Raw genomic sequence first — 24,776 nt, forward strand, 5'->3', positions numbered from 1 at the left:
CTACGATAAACCACGTTTGGGAACTTATTATTTCTTGATTATACTTAATAATAATCAATTCATTCCTTGCGTATGATTTCTTTTCTCGATTTAACATTTTTAAGAAACAAAAACTTTTTTAATGAAAGATCAGTGTCTTTATACGTTCATTTGCAGTAGAATTACGTTACGATATATAGCTAAACGTAAGGAATTAGCCAGACACTTTATTCAGTATCAAATGTAAAATTGAAGTATCGAGCTGAATGAAATAAAATACATCTCCTAGAGCATTATAATTTCAGTAAGATACTTGACGATAAAATGATACTATTTGGTGGAGAATGAGACATGTCACGGTGTCTAGCTACTTTTATGTTTTAATGACATACTCGTGAACGGTCGTGCGCAAACTCTTCTATGAAATGAAACATGCATATTAGACTTCGATAATTAATTCACAAAATAATCTCATATAATCCTCACAAAAATGGAATCGCTTTTTGGCACGATAAAAGTAATGAATTGTAAAGAAATATTATATTATAAATTTGACCGAGAAAACACGATTCGTAATCAAATGTGATCAAATTATTATCATTTCAACATGATTTTAATGGACATTGCCCATTTCAAGTCTTTAGGTTATAATACAGTATACTTGAATACGGTGATTTTGGTACCGTTTGATATTGTTATATTCGAGTACTTTGACAGACATTCTCGCGTTGGAGAGAAAATGATTTCAATCCCGGAGAGCGATAAAAGTGGTTCATCTTTCATTCTTTACTTCTTGAATAGGATATATATGAATATTTGGCAAATTGATAGTGTATTGTGTAAGGGAGATAAATAAGATTGGTATAATACTCCATTCAAGTAGTAAAAGATCATGATGGGTTTAGTGATGAATGAAATGTGATGTTGTAGATATGAAAAGATATATTTTAATCTAGCGTTTGAGGGATACTTATCCCGATTGTAATACTGTTATATTCTGTTAAGTAAGTTTAGGTAATCATTGCTAGCCAATTTATCCCTAATTGGAACAGGGCTGAGATTTAATGTCTTAAGACCTTTATTTTTTATCCTTTTTATAATGTTTTCGAAGTGATCATTTTAAAAGTGTTTATTTTATGGCAGTTCTTAGTAATAGATTAGCAGTGGGAACCTAATTTTTAATAAATGTTATTTATATGTGATACTGTTATATTGTTGTTATCAACAGTCTCATATAATTCTTAAATAGAATGACCATTTACATGTTTATCTTACTTTATGTATTAATATGTGCTTTTACATGTATCTACTGTATAAATGTAAGTGGATGAGACTTAAATAAATAAATAATAATACTGAAGTAATTTTAAATTGAAATAATCCTTTGAGACGCGAGTGTCATCGAATATTTTATTTTGATCGAAATTATATATGAGCCGTGCCATGGGAAAACCAACATAGTGGGTGTGCGACCAGCATGGATCCAGACCAGCCTGCGCATCCGCACAGTCTGGTCAGGATCCACGCTGTTCGCTAACAGTGTCTCCAATTCCAATAGGCTTTATAAGCAAACAGCATGGAGCCTGACCAGACTGCGCGGATGCGCAGGCTGGTCTGGATCCATGCTGGTCGCACAGCCACTATGTTGGTTTTCCCATGGCACGGCTCATATGCTTGTAAGATCGCTTTCGTTGTATCAGTTAGGGCCGCTATGTCATGATAATTCATCGTACATGTATTCGTAAATGCTCAAATTAGAGAATTTATCGTATAATCTCACTGATTCATCTTTAAAATTTCTGAAATATTTTTTGTTTCATTTTAATACAGTTGTTGTCGTTTCAACAGTAGCTGTTATGCTGACTGGTTACTTTTTTACCATCTTTTCCAAAAAAAGTTTCTGAAATATATCCACCAAGTACAAAAAACAAAGACAAATATCAAACAGGGAATGCTACGTACCAAAACCGCAGCCTCCCCTAAACGAAACCTACAGCACGCAGACGTGCACACCACAAACACACACACATACACATACACGTGCACACACACAAAGCCAACACACGAGGACAAAACGAACAAACAAAGGAACACACACACATACACGTGCACACACACAAAGCCTACACAAGAGGACAAAACGAACAAACAAAGGAACACAATGGGGCACCGCCTTGGAACGGTCAATGGCAAAAACACCACTGGGGAGCTTAAACCGGTTTATGGTGCGCACCCAACCTCACTCTTACCCCCACAATGTTCCAAGGACACGGGACAGTGTAATAAAAGTTATCCGCTCCAGGTAAATCTCTAACACACGTAATGGAAACAAAAAGGCATGGCATGTAAAACACAAAAATGCTCGTGTATAAAAATATAAAAAGCATGCCTTTCCAGAAGACAGAGCAACAAGATGAACACCCTTAAGGTCCCGACGAAACAAGCCAGAAGACAGATATCAAAACAGTTCAGTCCTGGTAGGATTTAAAACCTGCTTATCATAGAGTCCTCCGCCTATTCCGTCAGACACAATCAAAGAGGGAAGCGTAGTGTCCAACTGTAAACGGGTTGAACACTAAACATGCGGTATGTCTCAAAACAGTTGGGTCGTAACCTCTTTTAATAAAACGTTTTATAATTTTACCAAATACATTTGGAAAATTACCATGACCCAAGATCTTACGAAGTTTGTAAACCACATCCGAAGTTTGTAAACCTGCGACGAAACATTTAGATTTTTATTAGATTTCAATTGCTGTTAAACTTCAAATTATAAAATATGACAATATCCAACAAGCGGAGCATTACATGATTTATAGGACGAATCTCCTATATTTCATACGCCTTTTGTAAATTCTTCCTGGTGTTCTCCTTAAGGTGGCAAATAACATAATAAATTCGTTACAGGTTTATGTTGTTTTCAATATATTTAGAGAATATATAAACCTTTATACTTAATGCAACTCTGGCCATATAGCGTATGCCTACAAAACGATATAGTGTCTCGCATATCATCAATGTTTGGCCAAGGCTTTCAGTTTGGGTAGACAACAGACACCTAAATGTTTATTGCATTTTATACAGTTTTCCCACTTTACATTTTTATATCTCCTTTCTATTTAATTTAATTTCCTTGTACGTGCAGCTGTAGTGGGGAACGCCCTTGACCACACAAAAAGTCATCTTTAAGACAAATATCAAAACTATGTGACACAATTTGTAGTCGTCAGCTTAATGATCAGTTTTGTTATATATATTTAGATATTAAAAAGACCTTTCCTACAGTTTGTAGGTTTAGTGTATTTTAGGTCGATTGTGAAACAATTTCTACAACTTGAATTAATCCTACCTGCATTCCTGATGGAGTCCGCCGCCAAGAGAGTATGAGAGAAATGTATTGCTTTATGTACTTTTTGAATATATTATAAAAGATATAAATCTTTAAAGAATTAAGCGAAAAACATTATCATTGAGCGCTTACATCCCCTTAGATTATAGAAATTTATGTCTTTTATTTGGGAGGGGAAAGAAAACACATTTTGAAGTATGTTTGAGATGCTAATAAATTACTAATAATTTAAAAATAAATAGTGGACCATACATGAGTGTCGTTTCGTACTAAATTGATTAATATTAAACGATAAGCTATCAAACATAGATCTTTTTTTTCGATGAGTTTAATCATATTCAAAAGTGGAGTGATAAAATTAATGATATTTGTTATCGCACTTACGCTTTTACTGTTGAAATATCGCAATTCTTCTTTCTTTACCGTATTATACATGTAGACAAAATCAATTCGACCAAAGTTGGTATACTTCTATACTTCGACTCAAAGTCAAATATTTTTAAACTTGTGTAAATACCAAAGATATGACATGGCGTGATTTCACTATGACGATGTAAAATGTAAATTATGTGATAAATCAGTAGCTTCTTGTGATTGTGTCCTCAGGTTCCCAGTTGTTTGTATTAAGTAATAACCAGTCGGTCGTAATAGAAAATTATCGCATATTGTCATTTTTGGTCCATTACCTTAAGATTTATACATTTACTATCAGATACGACTGAGGTTCTTGTTTAAATTGATATCAGGGGCAACTGAGGGACTTGTGTAAAGTTAATTTCAGTTCCAAATTGTTTGTGTACAGTTATAGCATCAGGTACGACTAAAGTTAATATACGACACACATACGACTGAGGTTCTTATGGAAAGTTAATATCATTTACGACTGAGGCGCTAGATGTGTACAATACCTACACAACAACCGAACACGATGCATTTATTTTATACCGCATATTATTTTCATGAACCTAAATACTCCAGATGTCGCATAATCATTAATTTTCATGACATGATATGTTAATTTTAAGGGATAGTGGCTAGTGGACGGGCCAGAATAGGAGACTCAACAAAAGGTATGTCTATGGCTTTCACGCATCAATATTATTTTAGGAGCATTGAATCGTAACATAATACTATTGTGCGACTGAGGAACCTCCGTGTCAGAGTGTTAAATGTTGCTGTGTTCGAAGCACATGCCCCTCGATGTGGGTTCGAGCCTCACTCGGGATGTTGAATTCTTCATGTGAGGAAGCCATCCAGCTGACTTACGGAAGGTCGGTGGTGAAATAAAGCACAGAGGGGCGCCTGGGGTCTTCCTCCACTATCAAAAGCTGGAAATTCGCCATATGACCTATAATTGTGATGGTGTGACGTGAAACCTAACAAAAAAAAAGTGATATTGACAGAATATGGAAATACGTTACTAGTATTCCCAAATATCAACTATGCATAAAATGTTTAGGACAATTACATAAATAATTGGACAAAACATCTCAAAATATATATACATGTAACTCACACAATCAACAATTCTATGTGCACCTGAATATCCAAGTATCTGCAACCCTGCATTAGTATATAGTTGATAGAACAAAAAAGAAAAAAGAAAAACCGGCTTAATACGTACTTAAAATGTTTTAAAATCAGAGTTGAAAAGTTGATTCTTAATCAAAGTCAACAACAATACTCGACAACGTTAAGTACACAGTTTTGGGTGTATTTAGATATTCTTTGACATAATGAAGTAGAGTTTATAAATCTTCGGCTATTGAAATAAAGTGTTTTACCATAAGGCGTTTGATGTATTAAAATATGATCGTATCCTAAATCAGGAAGCACCCACTCCTAAATTTGCAGACGGAAATTTTGTTTTGTCATTCTTCATAAATAAATCAGAATGTTTTGACAGTAAAAGTATACTGCGGACCAACAATATCATTATTTTCTCTGATTTTATTAGTTCTTTTCGATGAAGTGTCCGTCTCCTAATGGCATTTTTTTCATTCTGACTTTTCAGTGGTTTATTGACTTATATGTTCTTTTCTGATAGCACCACTGTTTCAATAAACTGAAAATTCAAATGATTCTATGTATTGTGTCCTTTTAAGAAAAAAAGTAAGAAACTAAAGGACGAATTTTGTTTCGCGTATGAGGCCTTGTTTTGAATGATGTCACGTATTTTCTGTAAAGGTAAACTATATACTTCAACATTACTTTTGAGTTAATCCAATTTAGCTAAACCAGCACTGGTTTGCATGAAACAAGAACAGTCTGTTTGTTGGTATAGTAAAAGGTCAAGCACATTCAACTGTCTGATTACTTTCGCGTATTTCACATGACACTCGCTTGATTAAAAAGTTCCAATCTTCCACCAAAAACAAACTAAAATGTCCACTATGCAACGGTCTGTTCCGTGCCTTATTTTCATTATTTATTTATATAAACAATATTTTCCTTATTAACAGAAATATATACTTTTTCTATTCAAAACCGTTTTTAGGAATCTTTTTGTCATCATCAGACAAAAATAAGGAAAAAAATCTATGGATGCGTTGTTTTCGGCTTCAGTATACATACACTTTCCACTATATATACTGAAGAATGTGCAGTCAAAAAGTGCAAATACCCTTACAGAAAGTGACATTGTTACAATCTAATTACACACGTAAAATGTATCTCTATGCAATTTGGAGTTTGTTTTATATATCAGTATCGTTTCTCGTCTCAGAGGGGCGTGTACTTCAAGGTACGGGCATCACAATTTTTTTCTTTATTTTTAGAGCAACTAAATTTCTTTTCTTTTTCTTTTTATCTAAGTATCTTTAAATGTTCCAAACAGAGACAGTATCATAATAATTGCATTTGATTGTTTTCTTATCACAATAATTACTTGTTTGAAATTCTTTTCATTTAACTAGCTCTAAAAAATGAAAACACTTGCACTGATCGGATTCATATAATTAAACTTATAATTATTTAACTTGCACTGATGTAGCTTGCCATCATGTAACCTGCAAAGATGTAACTCGTAATAATGTAACATGTAATGATGTAACTTGCAAAGATGTAGCCCATAATAATGTAACATGTAATGATGTAACTTGCAAAGATGTTTACTTTCATTTTAGAGGATGCAACATGTAGAAGAGAACATGGTAATTTTTAATTTTTTACATATAATAAACAGATATGTTTATTTGTTTTTGTTTCAAACATTCATATATACTGTGCTGGAATTGTTCGTAATGTAAACATTTTGTTTTCAGATCCTAATCTGCGTATCTCCGGTTATTATGAACCACATGATATAAATGTATATAAGTATCAAAATGTATATCAGTATTTAATCATAGTATAAAACATTTTATAACACTATAACATTGCACAACGTAGGGATGCAACATTTTATTCAAAATAGATTATAATATTAAATTAATATGATAAGTTACATAATATGATTTTATACATACACACATATTATGTATTGAAACATTTTGTAATGTACGGTGTTACACAAATTGAGGTCTTAAAATATATTTAACCTTAGAAATACATGTATATATATTTTAACATTCATGAATAAACGTGTTTATGTGTATTAACAGCACAGTATAATATATTTAACACTTAGCTTGCTAAACTTCTAAAATGGACTGGTCAATCATTCAATTTGAGCAATACCATATATCATACGAGGATTGTCAACTGAAAATTAACTGACTGAATAGCGAACAGTGCCGACCATGATTAACCTCCGCGGATGTGCAGGCTAATCTTGGTCTGCACTGGTCTTAAAGGCTGAATCAGCAGGCTAAATGTTAAAATGCGACATTCCAAGTAAGAGCACAGTACGAATATATAATGGCTTTAATAACAGGAAGTCGTTTAAACAAATTGCTTTTACTAGTACATGTAAGACATTTATATTAACTGTGACATTAAATATAATCATGATAAAATATTTTAGAGAAAGATGAACATAGTTTATCTTAAAATGATACCAACAAATTCTTTATTTTTCTGACATTATAGGAACAAATAATTTAAAGGTAATTTGTCAGTTAAAATAGAAAATCGCTCTAAAAAGGGTTCCTTATCTATAAAGGACATTTAATACCTTGTTACATATGTATATTGAAAAACAAACAATGCTGGTCTATTTAAAGCTGTTCTGTGCGTTTTTCACGAAAATGTTTTATTTCAAGATATTTTCTAGATCTAGAAAATACACATAACATATGTTACAAAACAATATCTAGTATCAGCAGTAGTTAAAATGTTGAAGGACGGCGTTCCTTATACTGAAAATATATTTTACATTTTCCGGATTAACAGCTATCTAACTTCAATATTATTGACTCACAACCTCTGGAAACGTATGCATGTACTTCACAAGTATAGATCTATATGGTTGATTTTTTCTCAGATGTTGATGCTACTGACGTGTTCAGTTTTATACTTATAGCTGTAAACCAAATTATCAGTTAATTAATTATACATCTGTTTACATATTTAGCTTTCATTCCTGTCTTTACTTTATATCTTCCTGACGAATAACAGTCGTTTTTATTTAACATACTTATGATTATTGCATTTCTATTATAATTCGCATTACAGAGTACAAAAATTTACATCTAATTGCCATTGCTACCCTCATTACGTCTGAAACAGTTAAATCCCTCGCACATAAAAACAGTATGATATGCTGTTCCAATTTAAGGGGTTTGCACTCAGTTCATGTACGAAAATGTACGCTTGCTTGCTCAAAGAAGCTCCGGATGTAAGAACTTTTGCCAGTGTGCGCATGCGTCAACCCAGCTAGATGGTTCTGTCACATATATGTGGGTGAAACACGAATGTCCAGCAGGAACCTTGTTTGATGAAAGTCTTCCAGCCCGTGTGTGCAACCATGCTGACCAAGTGCAGTGCAACGGTAATAATAGCATAATAGCATAATCACTTTTCGTTCTTTTTATAAGGTTGACCTTCCCGTATTGTACAAAAGAATATCAAACTTAATAACTTAATAATAGTATTATATACAGAAAAAAGATGAGTACGACTTATTTTTGTTCACAAGCATTTTTAATTTCCTTGATCTAATTATTTCATACACAGTGACATTCAGTCGTAAATAAAAATATAACATGCTCTAGATTATATAGGCATGCAGCAGAGCATGGTTTTGTTATGGGAAATACATTCCAGAAACAACATAAAAGGCAATGGTTGCAATAAACTGTATTTATATTCTTTTAAAGTGATGATTATTTTATACGAACCGTCAGCGTGTAACAAATTATGCCTCCAGAATGGCAATTTTACGCATCAAGTAAAGCTAGAAAATCACGAGCTGACAAATAACAAAAACTTGCAAATTATCAATTTAAAACACTGACTTAAATAAATCATAACATTTTGTTTTTTTTAGCAAACGTGGGTGACGACTGTGAAGGAGAACATGGTATACTTACATATATTTTGTAAATAAATAAGAAATTATACTTTCAATTTGTATCTCTTGCTCAGGAATATCTAAATTCTGATTTCCTGTAAACCAAGTTCATCGTACTATTAACCTTACACAAGATTGCCTTAGTCCGTTTTGGGTAGAAGTCTCTAACATATCTTAACATAGCAATTGCTTGAACATAATGAACTTAAATAATAATCAACTAGCATGATAAAGTTAAAACTTTGGTAATGAATACAAAGGAACTAAAACCAATAACCACATGAGTAGCTGCAAGGAGACTAATAGGCATACAAAGCGGAATAGAACTGCTTGCGGACTTTACTATTTTCGTATAGATTGATGAATGTTATATAGATTGACGGAATATTAAACAATTGACTTTAATCATAGGTATGTGTAATCAGTCCACGTATGAACATACTCGACTTCTTCCTCTGAAAAGTTCCGGGTGTGTGAACTTTTGCCAGTGTGAGCATGCGTCAACTCAGTCTGACGGTTCTGTGACATATAAGTGGGCGAAGCAGGAGTGTCCTGCTAGAACCTTGTTTGACGAAAGAATTAAAGTCTGTAATCACGCTAACCTAGTTCAATGTACAGGTAAATGTTATTTTGATTGAACAATGATCGCCATTGGGCATTAAACCCCCTCATATCTCGTGAGCATTAATTTGTACTTACACAGCTTGTAAGTTTTGTGACAAAGAACGCCCCATATAGGTTTTACATATACATTTGCAATGCATGTTTGAATAATCCATCTGTTGTACGTTTGTGACCTGTGCATTCCATAAAAGTCCTTATTTTTGCATGTTTCAGTAATCTATATATTGTACAAGACGTTCCATATTGTTGTACCATCTATACATGTTCTGTCAAACATACATTTTTGTTAACCTAAACTTATATCTTATGACTCTTATAAGCGAATTATAAGTTAATGTAGTACATGTAGTCCCGAAATAACGGCAGATTAAATGTTCTCCGTTTCCGGTTTTTATGGAAAGCCATTTGAGCAACTTATACTTCCGACGAATGCTGAAACGCTGTACGAGAATACGTAATCACATGAAAATGGTCGTGTGTTGTTACAGATTTACTACTTTAAATGAAGATAATATTTTTGTGCACACGACTGTTCGCAACTTATTTTTCATTTGGATCATAACAGAATTTTTCCTAACATTTCATACAGGCTGTGAAAAAGTCAGGTTGTAAAATACTTTTAAGTAAAACAATGACTCTGACTAACTGACTTCATGATAGGTTACGAGAATTTCTATTATTTGTTGAATGGACCCTTTGGTCCCAAAAGACTATGAATATTTTCAAATGTAAAGGCTGCTGTTGCAGGACAATCGAAATACACTCGTAATTTTATTTGATAAGCTTATGTTAAACGAAAGCACTTCATTGTAAGTGAAACATCCTGTTCGGGAAATATTTTTGTTATTTTTTCCCTACTTCCAGAAAGATCAAGTTGTTACTTAATATTGTAAAACGGGAAGCAAGTTACTACATTTAGTAAAAAAGTTCAAGTTCTGGAAGTAGGGAAAAGTATAAATATATGGAAAGTTCACATGGAAGCTCTAGGGTAGAGTAGAGACCGACTCTATACTCGTACCTTCCCTGTTTAAGAGCTGAATTCTGCAAACACCACGCCGAGGTAGGGTTTACTGGTTCCTTGCTTTTCATCAGAGCGCTCAATATGCAGGGGGAAAACAGTTTTAGATATTTCCAGGGCCCAATTTTTGATTGGGCGATTACTTTACTGGTGGGAGCAAGTATCATTTACACAACAGCCTACACTTCTCTGGAGCTCAGATGTGAATTTGCCCATATTTACCAATCGAGAAGTTCCACTTCCGCCAAATATGTTAGAATGATATGCGTGTATCTTTTTCTTTCTGAAAATTCCGCAAAAATATTATCAGTACGATACAACAAAAAGGTTATCCCAAATACATTCATTTGAGCTATTAAACAATCAGCTTTTCAACAATAGTAACAAAAATATAATGTTATTAGAAAATCGCAGGCTGACTGTAGACATTTCTCTCCTTTTAATTTTGCCGAAAAAATAATTCTGTTTATTAATCTTCCCAGTCTTCTAGATTTATAAAACCATAATAAAGATAGCCTATTTTGTATTTAAAGTGAAGCTCCAAACATTCTATACAACAGCTATCCAGAAAACCATATTCTAAGGTTTAATTATCTAACCTTTGTTCACTTACAGAAAACGTGAAAGAAGAGACAACAACGAAAGCAATTCGCACAACAAAATCGTCAGACGGTAATATACCTGTATTATGATTTCCATGATCTGTCAATATTCGTAGTTTTATGGGTATTTGGTTTCCAATAAAACAATTCTCCTTAACAGCATAATTATGTACAAGATTTAAACCCAAAATCTTCGGTATACATATAATTTTCATTTGATTGAAACCACCCCTTTAAGGATTTTCAATAAAAGCAGTTGTTTCTTTATTTCGTTTCAGCTAATGGTGATGATAACAGCGAAACTGGATGTCAACAGGAGCATGGTATAGATCTATATTTTTATCATTTAAACAAAATACAAATAAAGCCATCCATAATAGATATGTTCAAATAGCATATTGCAACAAATGGAATAAATACAAACCCTTCACCTGTTCAGTTTGAATAACTACCTTTGTTTAACAAAGTTGATTGAAGCCAATTTACACAAGTTGTTGTAAGATGGGTACATTAACGTAGCCTGACTTATAATCTTTATCTGTAAGGTACTAGTATAAACCCTGTAATACCATTCAGTGTTATGGCTTTACAACAAATATTATACGCAGTGCAGTTATTAAATATTTCTGTCGCTTTACAATGAGTAAATCATCATACTCTTAGTATCGGAGATGCATCTAACACTTAAATCATGTTGAATGAGCCATTATGGATATAATAATATGTAAAAGTTTGCAAAACAAGCTGTACTACACTAAAAAACGTAATCATAAATTGTAATAACTGTTGCAGATCATTATAATGGGTTATGTAACAAATTTTACTCTACAGGTGTTTGTAATCAAAACACATATGCAAATATTCGCTTGCTTCCGCTGAGAAGTTCCGGATGTAGTAACTTTTGCCAGTGTGAGCATGCGTCAACTCAGTCTGACGGTTCTGTGACATACAAGTGGGCGAAGCAGCTTTGTCCAGCTGGAACTTTGTTTGACGAGAGCATTAAAGTCTGTAATCATGCTAACCTAGTTCAGTGTACAGGTAACAATATTAACTTCCGATATAAAATCTTTTATCAATCGTTTGTTGGCTTTATTTTAGCGTTATTTTGCTATAACCCTTTCTTCACTGCATGGAATGAACTATCAAGGTAATGGATGCCGTATATTAATCCGTAAGCAAAGTTGTCTTTCACAGGTTGGTATGGAATGTTATGTGGCTTTATCAGATACAATTCCGAGAATTCATATTCAGGCGAATTAAGACGAATGCAATAACGGGTCCACTACGTTTAGTCAACTATTATAAGCAATTTCTAAGATACAAATGTTAGAGGTCTAATTAGCGTCCATGAGAAGTATTATGCTTTACAAGTTTATAATGAAACACATTTCATTTCGATGTTACAGTAACTTCATTGTATTGCTAACATGAATCCGTAGACGGCTCATTCTCACCATACCTACCTACTATTCATTTCTTCTATATGCATTATGAGACGTTTAGTCCATTTTTATTGATACACGAGAGAAGTTCCCATTGCTTCCGCAGTATCCTCATCATTCTTAATGTCATAGTTATTGCCCAGTGTGGCACCGATTCGTAACGCCGACCAAAATAACAAAGTTGTAAGCTTTTCTTTAAATATACATGTTGCAGTACAGTAATAACATAAGGTTATATTGGAAGTGTTAAATAAAATTTAAATGACACATCTTAGTAACTTTTTTATTTCCAGGGAATGATGACGGTGAGGCTGATTGTCTACAGGAACATGGTAGAAACTTATGTTACATACCTACGTGTATTGTATTGTTTTGAATGATGTTCAGATTTGGCTACTTATGTTTCACACAATGACATATAATGCTGATAAATAGCATGCATACCTTAATATTTTAATGGATTGCCTGAAGTTAAAAAAATATAATAATCCTTATTTATACATTTATAACTTCTGTGATCATCTAAATATTGTCCTTCCTAAAAGGCGTATGAAAGTATTCTATGGCTGGTATTAGTTTTACATTTCTCGTCTATATGATGTGTTTTAAGGCCTGTTCTGACTTACTGTGTCATGTACATGAAGCAAATACTACTTCACAGGTGTGTGTAATCAGTTCACGTACGAACGTACTCGACTTCTTCCTCTGAAAAGAACCGGGTGTGTGAACTTTTGCCAGTGTGAGCATGCGTCAACTCAGTCTGACGGTTCTGTGACCTATAAGTGGGCGAAACAAGAATGTCCAGCTAGAACTTTGTTTGACGAGAGTATTAAAGTGTGTAACCACGCTAACCTAGTTCAATGTACAGGTAAATGTTATTTTGATTAAACACGGATTTCAGCTGCATACTAGAACCCTTAATTAACTGTGTGCATTTGTGCTCGTACAGGTTGTATATTTTCTGACAATGTATATCCAATATAGGTTCTGTATGTGTATTTGTAATGCTTGATTAAATAATCAGCCTCTTATAGTTGTGTGTTCTGTGCAAATTCCATAAAAGGTTTTATTTCTGCATGTTTCAGTCCCATATTTTGTTCTTTGAGATCTGTACATTCCATATTATTGTTGCATGATTTTTTAACATATCACTGTTTGCTCTATACTATCATTACATGTTCTGTCAACCATGCATGTTTGTTAGTCTATAATTATATTTATGGCTAGTGATTTCGGATTTTATGGAAAGCGATTTGAGCATCTTTTACATCCGACTAAATTAAATGACGAAATGAGAATACGTAAACACGACAATTGTTGAGTGGCGTTACAGATCTGCTATTTCAAATGGAGATTATAGTTTTTGCACTCATGACTGTTTTACTCCAAACTGAATTTTCATTATAATCATAGTAGGATGTTGTCTGAAAATTCATATAGACTGTGAAAAAAGTCAGGTTGTAAAATAATTTCAAGTAAAATAATAACTTTGACTTTGATTATAGCCTGCGAAAACACATAACTGTATGTGTAACATCCCATTCAGAAAATAAGTTTATAATTCACCCTACTTCATGAACGGTAAAGTTGTTACAAAATATAGTAAAACGAGCGAGAAGTTTCCACTATTGCCTAGCATGTGAGATACCCAATACCCACAGAACCATAATTTTAATGGAATACGGAACGCTTCTTATCGACATTTTTCCCTTTTGAAATTGCCGAACAGCATATTCATTGTTAATTAATTTTCCAAGCTTCTTGCAAACAAAACTTTGAGTCAAGCTCTAAGGCTTAATTATTTAGCATTTGTAAACTTGCAGAAAATGTGAAAGAAGAAACAACAACGAAAGCAGCTCGCACAACAAAATCTTCAAACGGTAATATAACGTTATTGCGATTTTCATGGTCAGAAAAGATTCGTAATTGTATGTTTTTATATTCCGTTTCAAATTAAAAAAAAACTTCTCCTTGTCAGCAAATGTAAAAAATGTACAAATTAACCGAGTTTTTGTTTGATTTTTATAAAGTATAAACATATAATTTTCAGTTATTAAGTAAGAACACCTCCGAAAGGATTTTCCATAAAATCAGTTGTTTTTCTTCATTTCGTTTCAGTTAATGGTAATGATGACAGTGACACTGAATGTCAACAGGAGTATGGTATTGATTTATATTATTATTATTTAAAAGGGAATACGAATAAAACAATCCATAATTATTATAGATATGTTCAAATAACAAAATTGTAAAATTTGAATAAACACGAACCCTTCTCCTGTTCAGTTTGGAAAAATATTACCATTCTTTTATAAGGTTGATTGAAACAAATGTACACATGTTTTTAAGGTGGATACATGGTTAACGTAGCTTGAAACATCTCTGTTTGTAAGGCATTCATTACTAGTATAAACCATTGATATCAATAAGGTTTATAATTTTACAACAATTATTAAACTCAGTAAAATTATTAGTATTTACGTCGTTTTGGTATGCATAAATCAGGACACTTGTCTAACATGGAAAAAATGTTAAGTTGACCAGTATGAATATTAAGATATGTAAGAGCTTGCAAAATGAATTGCACGTACACTCAAAACAGAATTATAACTTTAAGAAACAGTTATTGTTTACAATAATGTGTTAAGTCACAAATATTACTCTACAGGTGTTTGTACTCAAAACACATATGCAAATATTCGCCTGCTTCCTCTGAGAAGTTCCGGATGTAGCAACTTTTGCCAGTGTGAGCATGCGTCAACCCAATCTGACGGTTCCGTGACATACAAGTGGGCGAAGCAGGTTTGTCCAGCTGGAACTTTGTTTGACGAGAGCATTAAAGTCTGTAATCATGCTAACCTAGTTCAATGTACAGGTAAATGTATGAACTTCCTATATAAATCTTTAATAAATTGTTCTGCGTTGTTTTCGCACTTTTAAGCCATTATATGATAACTCTTTCTTCACAACATAGAACGGAATGTCAAAGTAATGGACACATTATATTTATCCGTTTTCGAAATCTATGTGACTGTGTGATATAATAACGAAAGAAAAATGCCGAAGAAAGATACAATAATTCATGATCGGGCGGAATAAGACAAAACTAATTACTAGTCCACTAAGTTTAGTCAAATGTTGTATGCAATTTCTTTGAAATAAATAATAAAAGTCCTTTTGCATCAATGAAAAGCATTATGCTTTAGACGTCCCGTTCTCATCCTGTCTGCCTATATTTCATTTTCTACTATATGCACTAATAAACTTTCAGTCAACCTTTATCGTTGGACTTTAGAAGTCCCCATTGCTTCTATAGTATAATAACTATCTTCAATGACACATGACCGTTCCGCGACAGAGAGTATACTTACTAAGTTCAATGTAATAGTAATTGCCTTTCGTGAACATTCACTTCAAACAGTATACTTACTACGTTCAATGTAATAGTAATTGCCCTACATGAACATTCACTCACTTCAAACAGTATACTTACTAAGGTCAATGTAAAAGTAATTGCCTTACGTGAACATTCACTTCAAACAGTATACTTACTAAGTTCAATGTAATAGTAATTGCCTTACGTGAACATTCACTCACTTCAAACAGTATACTTACAAATCTCAATGTAATAGTAATTGCCTTACGTGAACATTCACCTCAAACAGTATCCTTACTAAGGTCAATGTAATAGTAAATGCCTTACGTGAACATTCACCAACTGTAAACAGTATACTTACTCAGTCAGAATGGTCAGTGACATATAACTGGGCGAAACAGGAGTGTCCAGCTGGAACTTTGTTCGATGAAAGTCTACCCACTCCAGTTTGTAACCACGCATACCTAATTCAATGTGACGGTAAATAATAAGCACCATTTTATCATGGTGTATTATTTTCATGCATAATTCAGAAGTTTATAAATCTAACAGTGGCTTATTTTTACATTTTTGCTTTTACTACCTCTCCAATGACTTCTCCCCGATGTAGTGGAATGATGGTCTTGTTTGCTTCAGTATATAAAATGGAAGACACTGTTTCAACAATGTATGATTATAAAGTTCGCCCACATTATATCACCATATATTTGCCACTTTGGCGGTTTTGTCATAGACACTAAATCGTGGATATAAATGATGGAAATCGTCACAGTTATTTCCCTACATGCACCTTCACCAGAATCAGTAGGGTGTTTATTCCACTAGGGATAATATTACGTGCACGCGACTGTCTACTTTCCTGAGCAACATTGGATCAGTATAATGTGTTCAGGAAATATATACAAACAGCACACAACTGATACGAATACGTGATTAGAAGATTATAACAATATAAAATACAATTATATAAACAAACACAATAGAATGAGTGTAGCATATAGACAAAGTCAATAGACCAAGCATGAACAAAGTGGGAGTGGGGAGTGCGGGGGGAGGGGTATATCAATAAATATTGTTTAAATTAACATTAAGGGACCGGAGATAGTTGCCAGAAAACAAAAATAAAATTACAACCCACAATGGGTTTAAATAACTGCCCTTTAAAGTCAGAAAAACAACCATAAGTTCATAACACAAAACATGCGATGTATCTGAATCAACCATGTCAAAATCAATTTATTACCCCAGTCAGACATACGGCGCGTCTAGCCACGGATGGAAACGTAGTAATCCGTATCGATCCGTGCCTCAGCTTTACGAATTGATACGGATTACTACTTTAAGGTACGGCTCAGGTACGGATCGATACGGAATACTACGTTTCTATCCGTGGCTAGACGTAGCTATCCGCGTATGTGTGACTGGGGTATATGTAATTAATAGTCTTACATTGTACACTACAAATTACATTAAGTGCATTCTTGCTGCACCGAAGGACTGGATCGATTGTTGGTAACTAGATACGATTCCGACCACAAAAGCAAAATTCTAGGCTTCTCGTTAAATATACACGGAGAAGTGTTAGATAAAACTTAAAATGACATATTTTAGTAATGTTGTTATTTTATGATTCCAGAGAATGATGATGGTGATGAGGATTGTCTTCGTGAACATGGTAGAAACTTATGTTATATATATGAATATGTTACATACCTACGTGTATTGTTTCAAATGACATTTAGATTTGCCTACTTATGTTTCTGGACAATACACAATGACATTTGATTCTGATAAATAACATGCACACCTTAACTTTTAAATGGATTGCCTAATAGAGTTACGTATTTATAATAATCTTCATTTAAAACTTTATAATTGACCTGTGATAACCTTACTAATGTGTTTCTAAGAGCATCTTAGTAAAGTATATTTTGCCTGGCAGTAGCTTGTTCATTTTTCATTTCATATAAGTTGTTTGCTTTTGAGGCCTGTTCTGACTTTCGGTGTTATGTAACAAATACTGCTTCACAGGTGTGTGTAATCAGTTCACGTATGAACACACTCGCCTTCTTCCTCTGAAAAGTTCCGGGTGTGTGAACTTTTGCCAGTGTGAACATGCGTCAACTCAGTCTGACGGTTCTGTAACGTACAGGTGGGCGAAACAAGAGTGTCCAGCTAGAACTCTGTTCGACGAGAGAATTAAAGTCTGTAATCACGCTAACCTAGTCCAGTGTGCAGGTAAAGTAAACTGTGTACAATTTTGTATATATATATATATATATCCCTTTGCATATATGCAGTCGCCGGAAAAAACGGGGACGTTTATACCAAACTGTTTGTGCATTACTCAAATGACTTGGATTCGTGATAAATACAGAATTTAAAACTTCCTACATAAACCTTTTTCGTCTCACGACTAAGCCATTGATACTCTATGAGGAAAATAATACAAAAAGCCTACAAGAATCAATTAAAAAAATTGATATATTATAAGTGTCTTGTTTTAAGCTCTTACTCTGCGTACAATTTCACCACGGGAACAACATTGAATGAAATTATTTCCCCTGATTATGCTATTGCCAGTATTCTATTTCTATCATTGTGCAATATTTTAAAGGTACATGTATCCGAATAAAGCATATCATATCATTGACTATGTATTTGTTTTAGGGAGTGAGGAAGAAAAACCCCGCACAACGGCTTCCTCACAAGGTAACCTTTGTATCAAATGATATAATACAGTTACAGTCAAAATGGTTTTTCTTACATGAAGCTATGGCTGGTTTCTTCTGATTCCTATGAGTCGTTTTCTCCAAAGCCAGACCTCGAATTGCTAAACTTATTTACATAGTTTTACGTCTTTTCGCAATATTTGTATTACTAACATTTTCCCAGAGGTTGCCCGTATAAATCGCATGTTTAGAGGGAGGCAGAATAGAATGTAAGCAGATGCAACAACCGCTGTTAGTTGCCAATTTTCTCCTCTTTAAAGATTGTTCTAAGCTAGAACTTTGTTTGACGAGAACCTAACGCTAACCCAGTCAAATGTGCAGGTAAAGTAAACTGTGTATATATCCCTTTGCATAAATGCCGTCCCCGGACAGAACGGACGTGCATTATTCATACGACAGTGGGCAAAAGGCCTGGATTCATGATAAATGCAGAATTTTATACTTCCTACATGCACTTACAGAAACATTTTCGTCTCATGACTAAGCCATTTATACTTTGGAAGAAAAAGGATATAAAAAAAAATCGTATAGAAACTATATCTCCTGTAGTTGCTACTACGCAAGAATTAATTGAAATACTTGGTACGTAAGTATCACGTTTTGACCATTTACTCTCACGGGAAAGACATTGATTGCTTTCCTTGATTATGCTATTAACAGTATTCTATTTCTATCACAATATATTAGGTACATGTATCCGAACGAAGCATATGGTAATATATTGACTTCGCATTTGTTTTAGGGAATGAGGAAGAAAACCACCGTACAACGGCTTCCGCGCAATGTAACTTTTATACCAAATGACATAATACAGTTACAATCTATCTATCTATCTATCTATCTATCTATCTATCCTACCAACCCCAGCCGCGGGAGTTGAAGGCAGGAAATAAGAGAGCGTCTATATATGGCTGGTTTGTTCTGATTCCTATGAGTCGTTTATACAAAATACTAACATGTTCCCAGAGGTTGCCCGTACAAATCGCGTGTTTAGAAGGATGCAGAATAGAATGTGTGCAGTTGTGACAACTGTTAGCTGTTAGTTGCCTATTTTCGTTTTAAATATTTATTATTTGAGTATGCAAAAATTAGATCAATTTTATGAATGTGAAAGAAACAGAACCATAACTGTAAGGTACAAAATTTGTTTGTACAACCATCACCAAGAATTTTAAATAATTTTGCGTTTCGAAGTGGCCTTATGTAGTTTATATGTTTATTGTACATGGGCACATGGGCAACTGCGATTTATTTTTATAAAAGCTTTTTGTTTACGACTTGTAAATCTCTTATGGCTTTATCTTCTACAAAAACCTATAGTTTTGTACATGTATACAAAGCCTGTGTGCAGTTGTATACATTTATATGAGACATTCTGGATAGGCGGCTGCGTTCTGTAAATGTTTTTCTGCTCCACTCTTGTCCTTGTTTCTTGTTGCCTTAGTCTAAAAGTATACAAATAAGGATGATGTTCTCTTTGTAGTTACAGAACAAGAGAAAACAACCACAAGGGCTATCCGCACAACAACTTCTACACAAGGTAATTTAATTTTTTTTATGAAACAGCCCGTTTTCGACAATTTCAGACAGTTTGTATTAAGGAAATGATACTGTGTTAATTTGTTTGTCAATTAAATTTCTACTTACCGTATAATGACTAACCAATGATGTAATTTGTATATAGTCTCCGGTTCAACTAACAAATTACTAGATATTTTAAACGGCATAGATCAATGGCAATATCGTAATACATGTACAGGTATGAGTTAACAAATTCCATTTCCTTATAGATTATGTTACTTAGTATTCAATTTTGTAAAATTGATACAAACATGCTAGCACTTCAAGAATGAAATACTCTAAGACTTTTAACTACATGATACAAAAATGATTTTTGATTTTTTAGCTACATAGAGAAAACGATTGTTCTTCAATCATATCTTTTTTTCTATTCTAGGCATTTTGATTGAAGAATCAACAGTGGTGAACACCCTTTCTACAGAATGGGTACCAAATGTTGAAGGTTAGTTGATAAAATTTTGTCCTGTACCACAAATAGTAAATTCATATGAAAGAAAACATTTGTAAATCGTTGATCCTTTAGCGCATTGATTTGTAAATAGGATCATCATATCTTTTTCTGACACTTCCTCTCTGTATATATTGAATATCCCCAAAATTAAAATCTAATTAAGCTTTGAAATAAAGTACAGTACAACTTCTGCTCCTGAGTCATAGATTCTGTCTGCAAAAAAAAAGTATTGTAATTGACTGCAGTGTTTAAAAAAAGGTAGATACTATTTGTTGTATTTTCGTCTTCAGACGCGGAGCCATTGTTTGAGTGTTACAAATGCCACAAAGAGAATTATAACAGCGCCTGCAATCGGGAAACCGAAGTTTGTAAACAAAACAAACAGGTATGGTGAAACTGTCTCTAATGCATATATGAACTTTCGACAAATGCTGCCTGAAGATCTATTCTGATTACTTTAATCGGCCTCAAGCAACACATGATCTGCAGTTTGTAGTAATAGACTGACTAAAGTTTAAACATTGAGGGGTACATGAATTTACCTGTCTGTGGTGACCAAAAGCTACAAAGTTTTGTTTTTTTATTCCAGTCATGTCAGACAATTGTGGAATGGAGGGGCGATGAGTACGAAGTAAGGAAAGGCTGCAAAAATCCAACAGCTAACAGTGCGAATGCGAAGTTAGGGTGTAAGAAGACTGGTTCCAAGATTTTCTGCCGCTTTGAATGCACAGCAAATTTATGCAACGAACCGCTCCCACCGGTAGATCTGGGCAAATAGATAGATGCATGTAAGGCAAATAAAATTTCCACGTGTTCCAAATTGAAAATCTTTTCGTGGTACATAATGTACTTTTGTTTATTTTAAATATCTTTGCTCAAAATATTGAATCATTCGCAAACGTTTTCATTAACTGCCTAATACTCTACGTATTTGAATTTTAAGAAGTCTCTTGAGGTGTTTTACTCCCTGTAACAAGGAACTAAACATCTTACTCACTTCCGTTATTTTGTTGACTATACATGCATGCAGAGAGCTACCTTTACATTTGAATTTTTGGTGACAAATATGTTTTGTTTTTATTTCAGTTGAAACTGATAATATTGAAATGGACATACAATTGTATAAGTAACCAGAGAACTTACTTCATATCAGATAGTCAATACAATGTTTGTCTAACAATCAACAAATACTTGATAAACTTTGATATGTGTTTAATAGTCAGGCGGAAAGATTTATATCATGTTTATAATCTGTCGTTAACCAAAACTGTGTTAAGCATACTGTGAAATTATGAATTTTCTTGGGGAACTTATTTTCGTGGATTTCGTGGTTAAGTCAGTCCGAGGAAAGCAGTGAAATTTACATGCTTTTATGTTCAAAGGTCAAAATCTACGAAGTTTTATCCCCATAAAGTAGTCTCATGAAATTTCAAGCCCAAGAAGATAAATGATTTCACTGTACATATTAGATGAGAGTCATTATGAAACTTTATCACGTATAATTAATAATGGAAACAAATATCAGTAACACCAAGTTTCCAATGTTAAAAAATAACGAAAATAGTTTTTCTTTCTTATGTATTTCCGACTTTAATAGAATAAAAATGTCTGTTAATTTGTCCTACTTAAAGATTTTACAAAATAAACTATAATCGACATCAATTGTTAGTTTTACTGAAAAACACGTCATTTATAGTACTCATCAATTTTCTGAAAGAGAATGCATTCAACGTGTTTGTGCTTTTTCAGACAGTATTGAATTGAAATAATATACGCAATATTTTATGACTTGCAATCTATATCTGATATAAAATAAACAGATATATCTGTTTTTGTGTCTTTCAATATTTTCACGAAGAACAAAAATAAAGGCAGTCCGAGAGGAATAGCCTGTCCAAAAATACTCTCTCTCTCTCTCTCCCCTCTCTCTCTCTCTCTCTCTCTCTCTCTCTCTCTCTCTCTCCCTCCCCCCTCTCTCTCTCTCTCTCTCTCTCTCTCTCTCTCTCTAAATAAATAAATAACACCTATAGAAAGTTAGCACATAATGACGCAGACAAAGCGGAAAGAAACGAATGTAGTGAAGCACCTGCATTGAATGGACGTGGAAAATCATATCTTTAGGGTATTACACCGGATGATTGTGGTCATAAAGCAATACCATATTCTAAAATATGCAGGGTCACAAATTGAATTTAAGTTATCTTGGCAAGATGAATTCTTAAAAAAAGTAACATAGGGCAAGTTATTTAAAACGTAGGAGGTTCGTTTAAACATTTATAAGTAAAACGCTTCAAGAACGTATGTACACATTGCATTAAATTTTGCTGAATGTTAAGCAACATGAGAAACTTTGTTATTGACTCGGTGAAGACAACAGATAAATATCAAAGTGTTACAATCCAAATAGGCCCTTGTAACTGTCTATCTTGGGGTAAACAACCTGTCCCGAGAAGATTTAGCATTCAACACAAAACATGTGGTGTATTTCCGAACAGCCGGGTCATAATCTCTTTTATGTGACATTGTAGAAATCTAAAGAATACAGTAGCAAAGTTGCTGTCACCCAGAATCGTACGATGTTTGTAAAATACATTCCAGTTAGAGACTTGCTTTGATTAACTTAGAACGCAGAATCGTCTTTCAGTTTCTAATTAATATACTTAACGTCTAACCGTAATTACAATTAAAAATAAAAAAAGTAAAATTGAATAAAATACTCCCACAACATTTGAAAACATAAGCATCGAGTAAGAGGTTACGATGACACTTACGTGCATTGAAACAGCATATACTTAGCTTCCTATTTAAAATATATTTAGAAAAATGTATTATAAAAAAGCTGTGTTTACGTTATTATACACGGAAAGGTTATCTCGCGATAATTGCATGGGGGCTTAGTTTGCGAGTATAACATTGATGTATTAATATAGAGATAATGACATAAACTTTTACACTTGTGCACGTTTAAGAAATCATACGAATAAAGGTTGATAATTGCAATATAAAAAACGCCAAAGTGCAGTTGACTCGAAATAGACTTGTATCGAAGTTTATCATTTTTTAAACTGTTTGATCTGCTAAGTAATGCTCGATAAAGCCGTTTGATCGTTAGTATCTTAGCTTAACATTTGCGGGTTTTAACGCTGTTCAATATATTTATTGTTCATATAAATATAATATTATATTAATATATTTATCACCAATCGGAACGTTCATTTGCAACACGTTATCGTACAATATATTACAGTATTTTCTGTATCTGGACGCACGCGCGTACAAAAAATCCTGTATTTTCTGTATTTGGACGGTTCAACAGTCCCATGTTAAACGTACGATAAAGCCCGAAACACGTGAAAATGTTCCGAGTGTAAATCGGGTGAAGTAGGCCCTCTATGTACAGAGTTCGATTATGCGTCTTGAAATGAGGATTTAATTGTCGTTTTTTTTTTACAACACACAAAAACGATTCAATTGATGACAATGCTATCTGATTTAGATATTAACACGTTCGTTAATAATCAAAAACCTAAAAATACAGTAAAAACATTATCAGATATTGGAATATTTGAAAAGTGGCTAAAAGAAGCCGTTCCAGGCGAAACTAAGAAATTGGAAGACATCAGCCCTGATAGCTACCTCAGACTTTTTTATTCAACGTTCAAGAAACAAAATGGAGAAGATTATGAATGGAAGCGGACGGGTGGTCGGCATCCAAAGCATGTCCGCTCTCAAGCTAGTTCAGTTTTCATCGGATCTTCACCAAACTTGCTGACAATGTTTGTGGACATAACATCTCGGCATATTTCGATAACTAGCCAAATTGTAGCAGGCAGTCTTGGATTATGGTCCTTGAATTACTGAAAAACGGGAAATTTAGCCTTGTCCGCTCTCTTAAGTCGAACAGTTTACATCCGATTTTCACCAAACTTGCTGACAATATTTGTGGGCATAATATCTCAGCCAAGTATTATAGCCACCCAAATCGCCAAATGGATGTTGTAGGGAGGTTGCATCATTTAATTCATTTCGTACTGATACGCAGAAAAGCAACATTCAATGATTTACGTATTTTACGTATGAAGTGAAATAAATATAGAAAAAAAGGTTAGTTAAGGCCTAACATTGTTCTGTATAATATATACTTGCACTCACACCAAGCTGGAAAATACA

General features: G+C 33.6%; 1 protein-coding gene across 7 annotated transcripts in view; it reads left to right on the top strand.

The window, feature by feature from the left end:
* LOC123557106 (uncharacterized) overlaps positions 1 to 22,437 on the top strand; it is a 53,175-nt gene extending 30,738 nt beyond the window's left edge. Inside the window, exons 1-21 of one of the 7 annotated variants that reach the window (XM_053543461.1) lie at positions 5,941 to 6,071; positions 6,454 to 6,480; positions 8,046 to 8,258; positions 8,757 to 8,789; positions 9,192 to 9,398; positions 11,038 to 11,094; positions 11,303 to 11,347; positions 11,856 to 12,062; positions 12,760 to 12,798; positions 13,128 to 13,334; positions 14,585 to 14,629; positions 15,135 to 15,341; positions 17,479 to 17,517; positions 17,874 to 18,080; positions 18,513 to 18,554; positions 19,317 to 19,358; positions 20,058 to 20,114; positions 20,532 to 20,597; positions 20,897 to 20,991; positions 21,196 to 21,394; positions 21,693 to 22,437. In XM_053543461.1, coding sequence (XP_053399436.1) covers positions 5,996 to 6,071; positions 6,454 to 6,480; positions 8,046 to 8,258; positions 8,757 to 8,789; positions 9,192 to 9,398; positions 11,038 to 11,094; positions 11,303 to 11,347; positions 11,856 to 12,062; positions 12,760 to 12,798; positions 13,128 to 13,334; positions 14,585 to 14,629; positions 15,135 to 15,341; positions 17,479 to 17,517; positions 17,874 to 18,080; positions 18,513 to 18,554; positions 19,317 to 19,358; positions 20,058 to 20,114; positions 20,532 to 20,597; positions 20,897 to 20,991; positions 21,196 to 21,384 — 2,100 coding nt within the window. In that variant the 5' untranslated portion in view covers positions 5,941 to 5,995 and the 3' untranslated portion in view covers positions 21,385 to 21,394; positions 21,693 to 22,437. Of the gene's footprint in view, positions 1 to 5,940; positions 6,072 to 6,453; positions 6,481 to 8,045; positions 8,259 to 8,756; positions 8,790 to 9,191; positions 9,399 to 11,037; positions 11,095 to 11,302; positions 11,348 to 11,855; positions 12,063 to 12,759; positions 12,799 to 13,127; positions 13,335 to 14,584; positions 14,630 to 15,134; positions 15,342 to 17,478; positions 17,518 to 17,873; positions 18,081 to 18,512; positions 18,555 to 19,316; positions 19,359 to 20,057; positions 20,115 to 20,531; positions 20,598 to 20,896; positions 20,992 to 21,195; positions 21,395 to 21,692 lie in introns of those variants that run through there. The other 6 variants (XM_053543458.1, XM_053543457.1, XM_053543456.1 and 3 more) reach the window with 6 other exon arrangements.
* Positions 22,438 to 24,776: the final 2,339 nt, after the last annotated feature.

The sequence above is a fragment of the Mercenaria mercenaria genome, chromosome 5 (assembly GCF_021730395.1).
Source record: "Mercenaria mercenaria strain notata chromosome 5, MADL_Memer_1, whole genome shotgun sequence".
In the NCBI taxonomy this organism is placed as follows: Eukaryota; Metazoa; Mollusca; class Bivalvia; order Venerida; family Veneridae; genus Mercenaria; species Mercenaria mercenaria.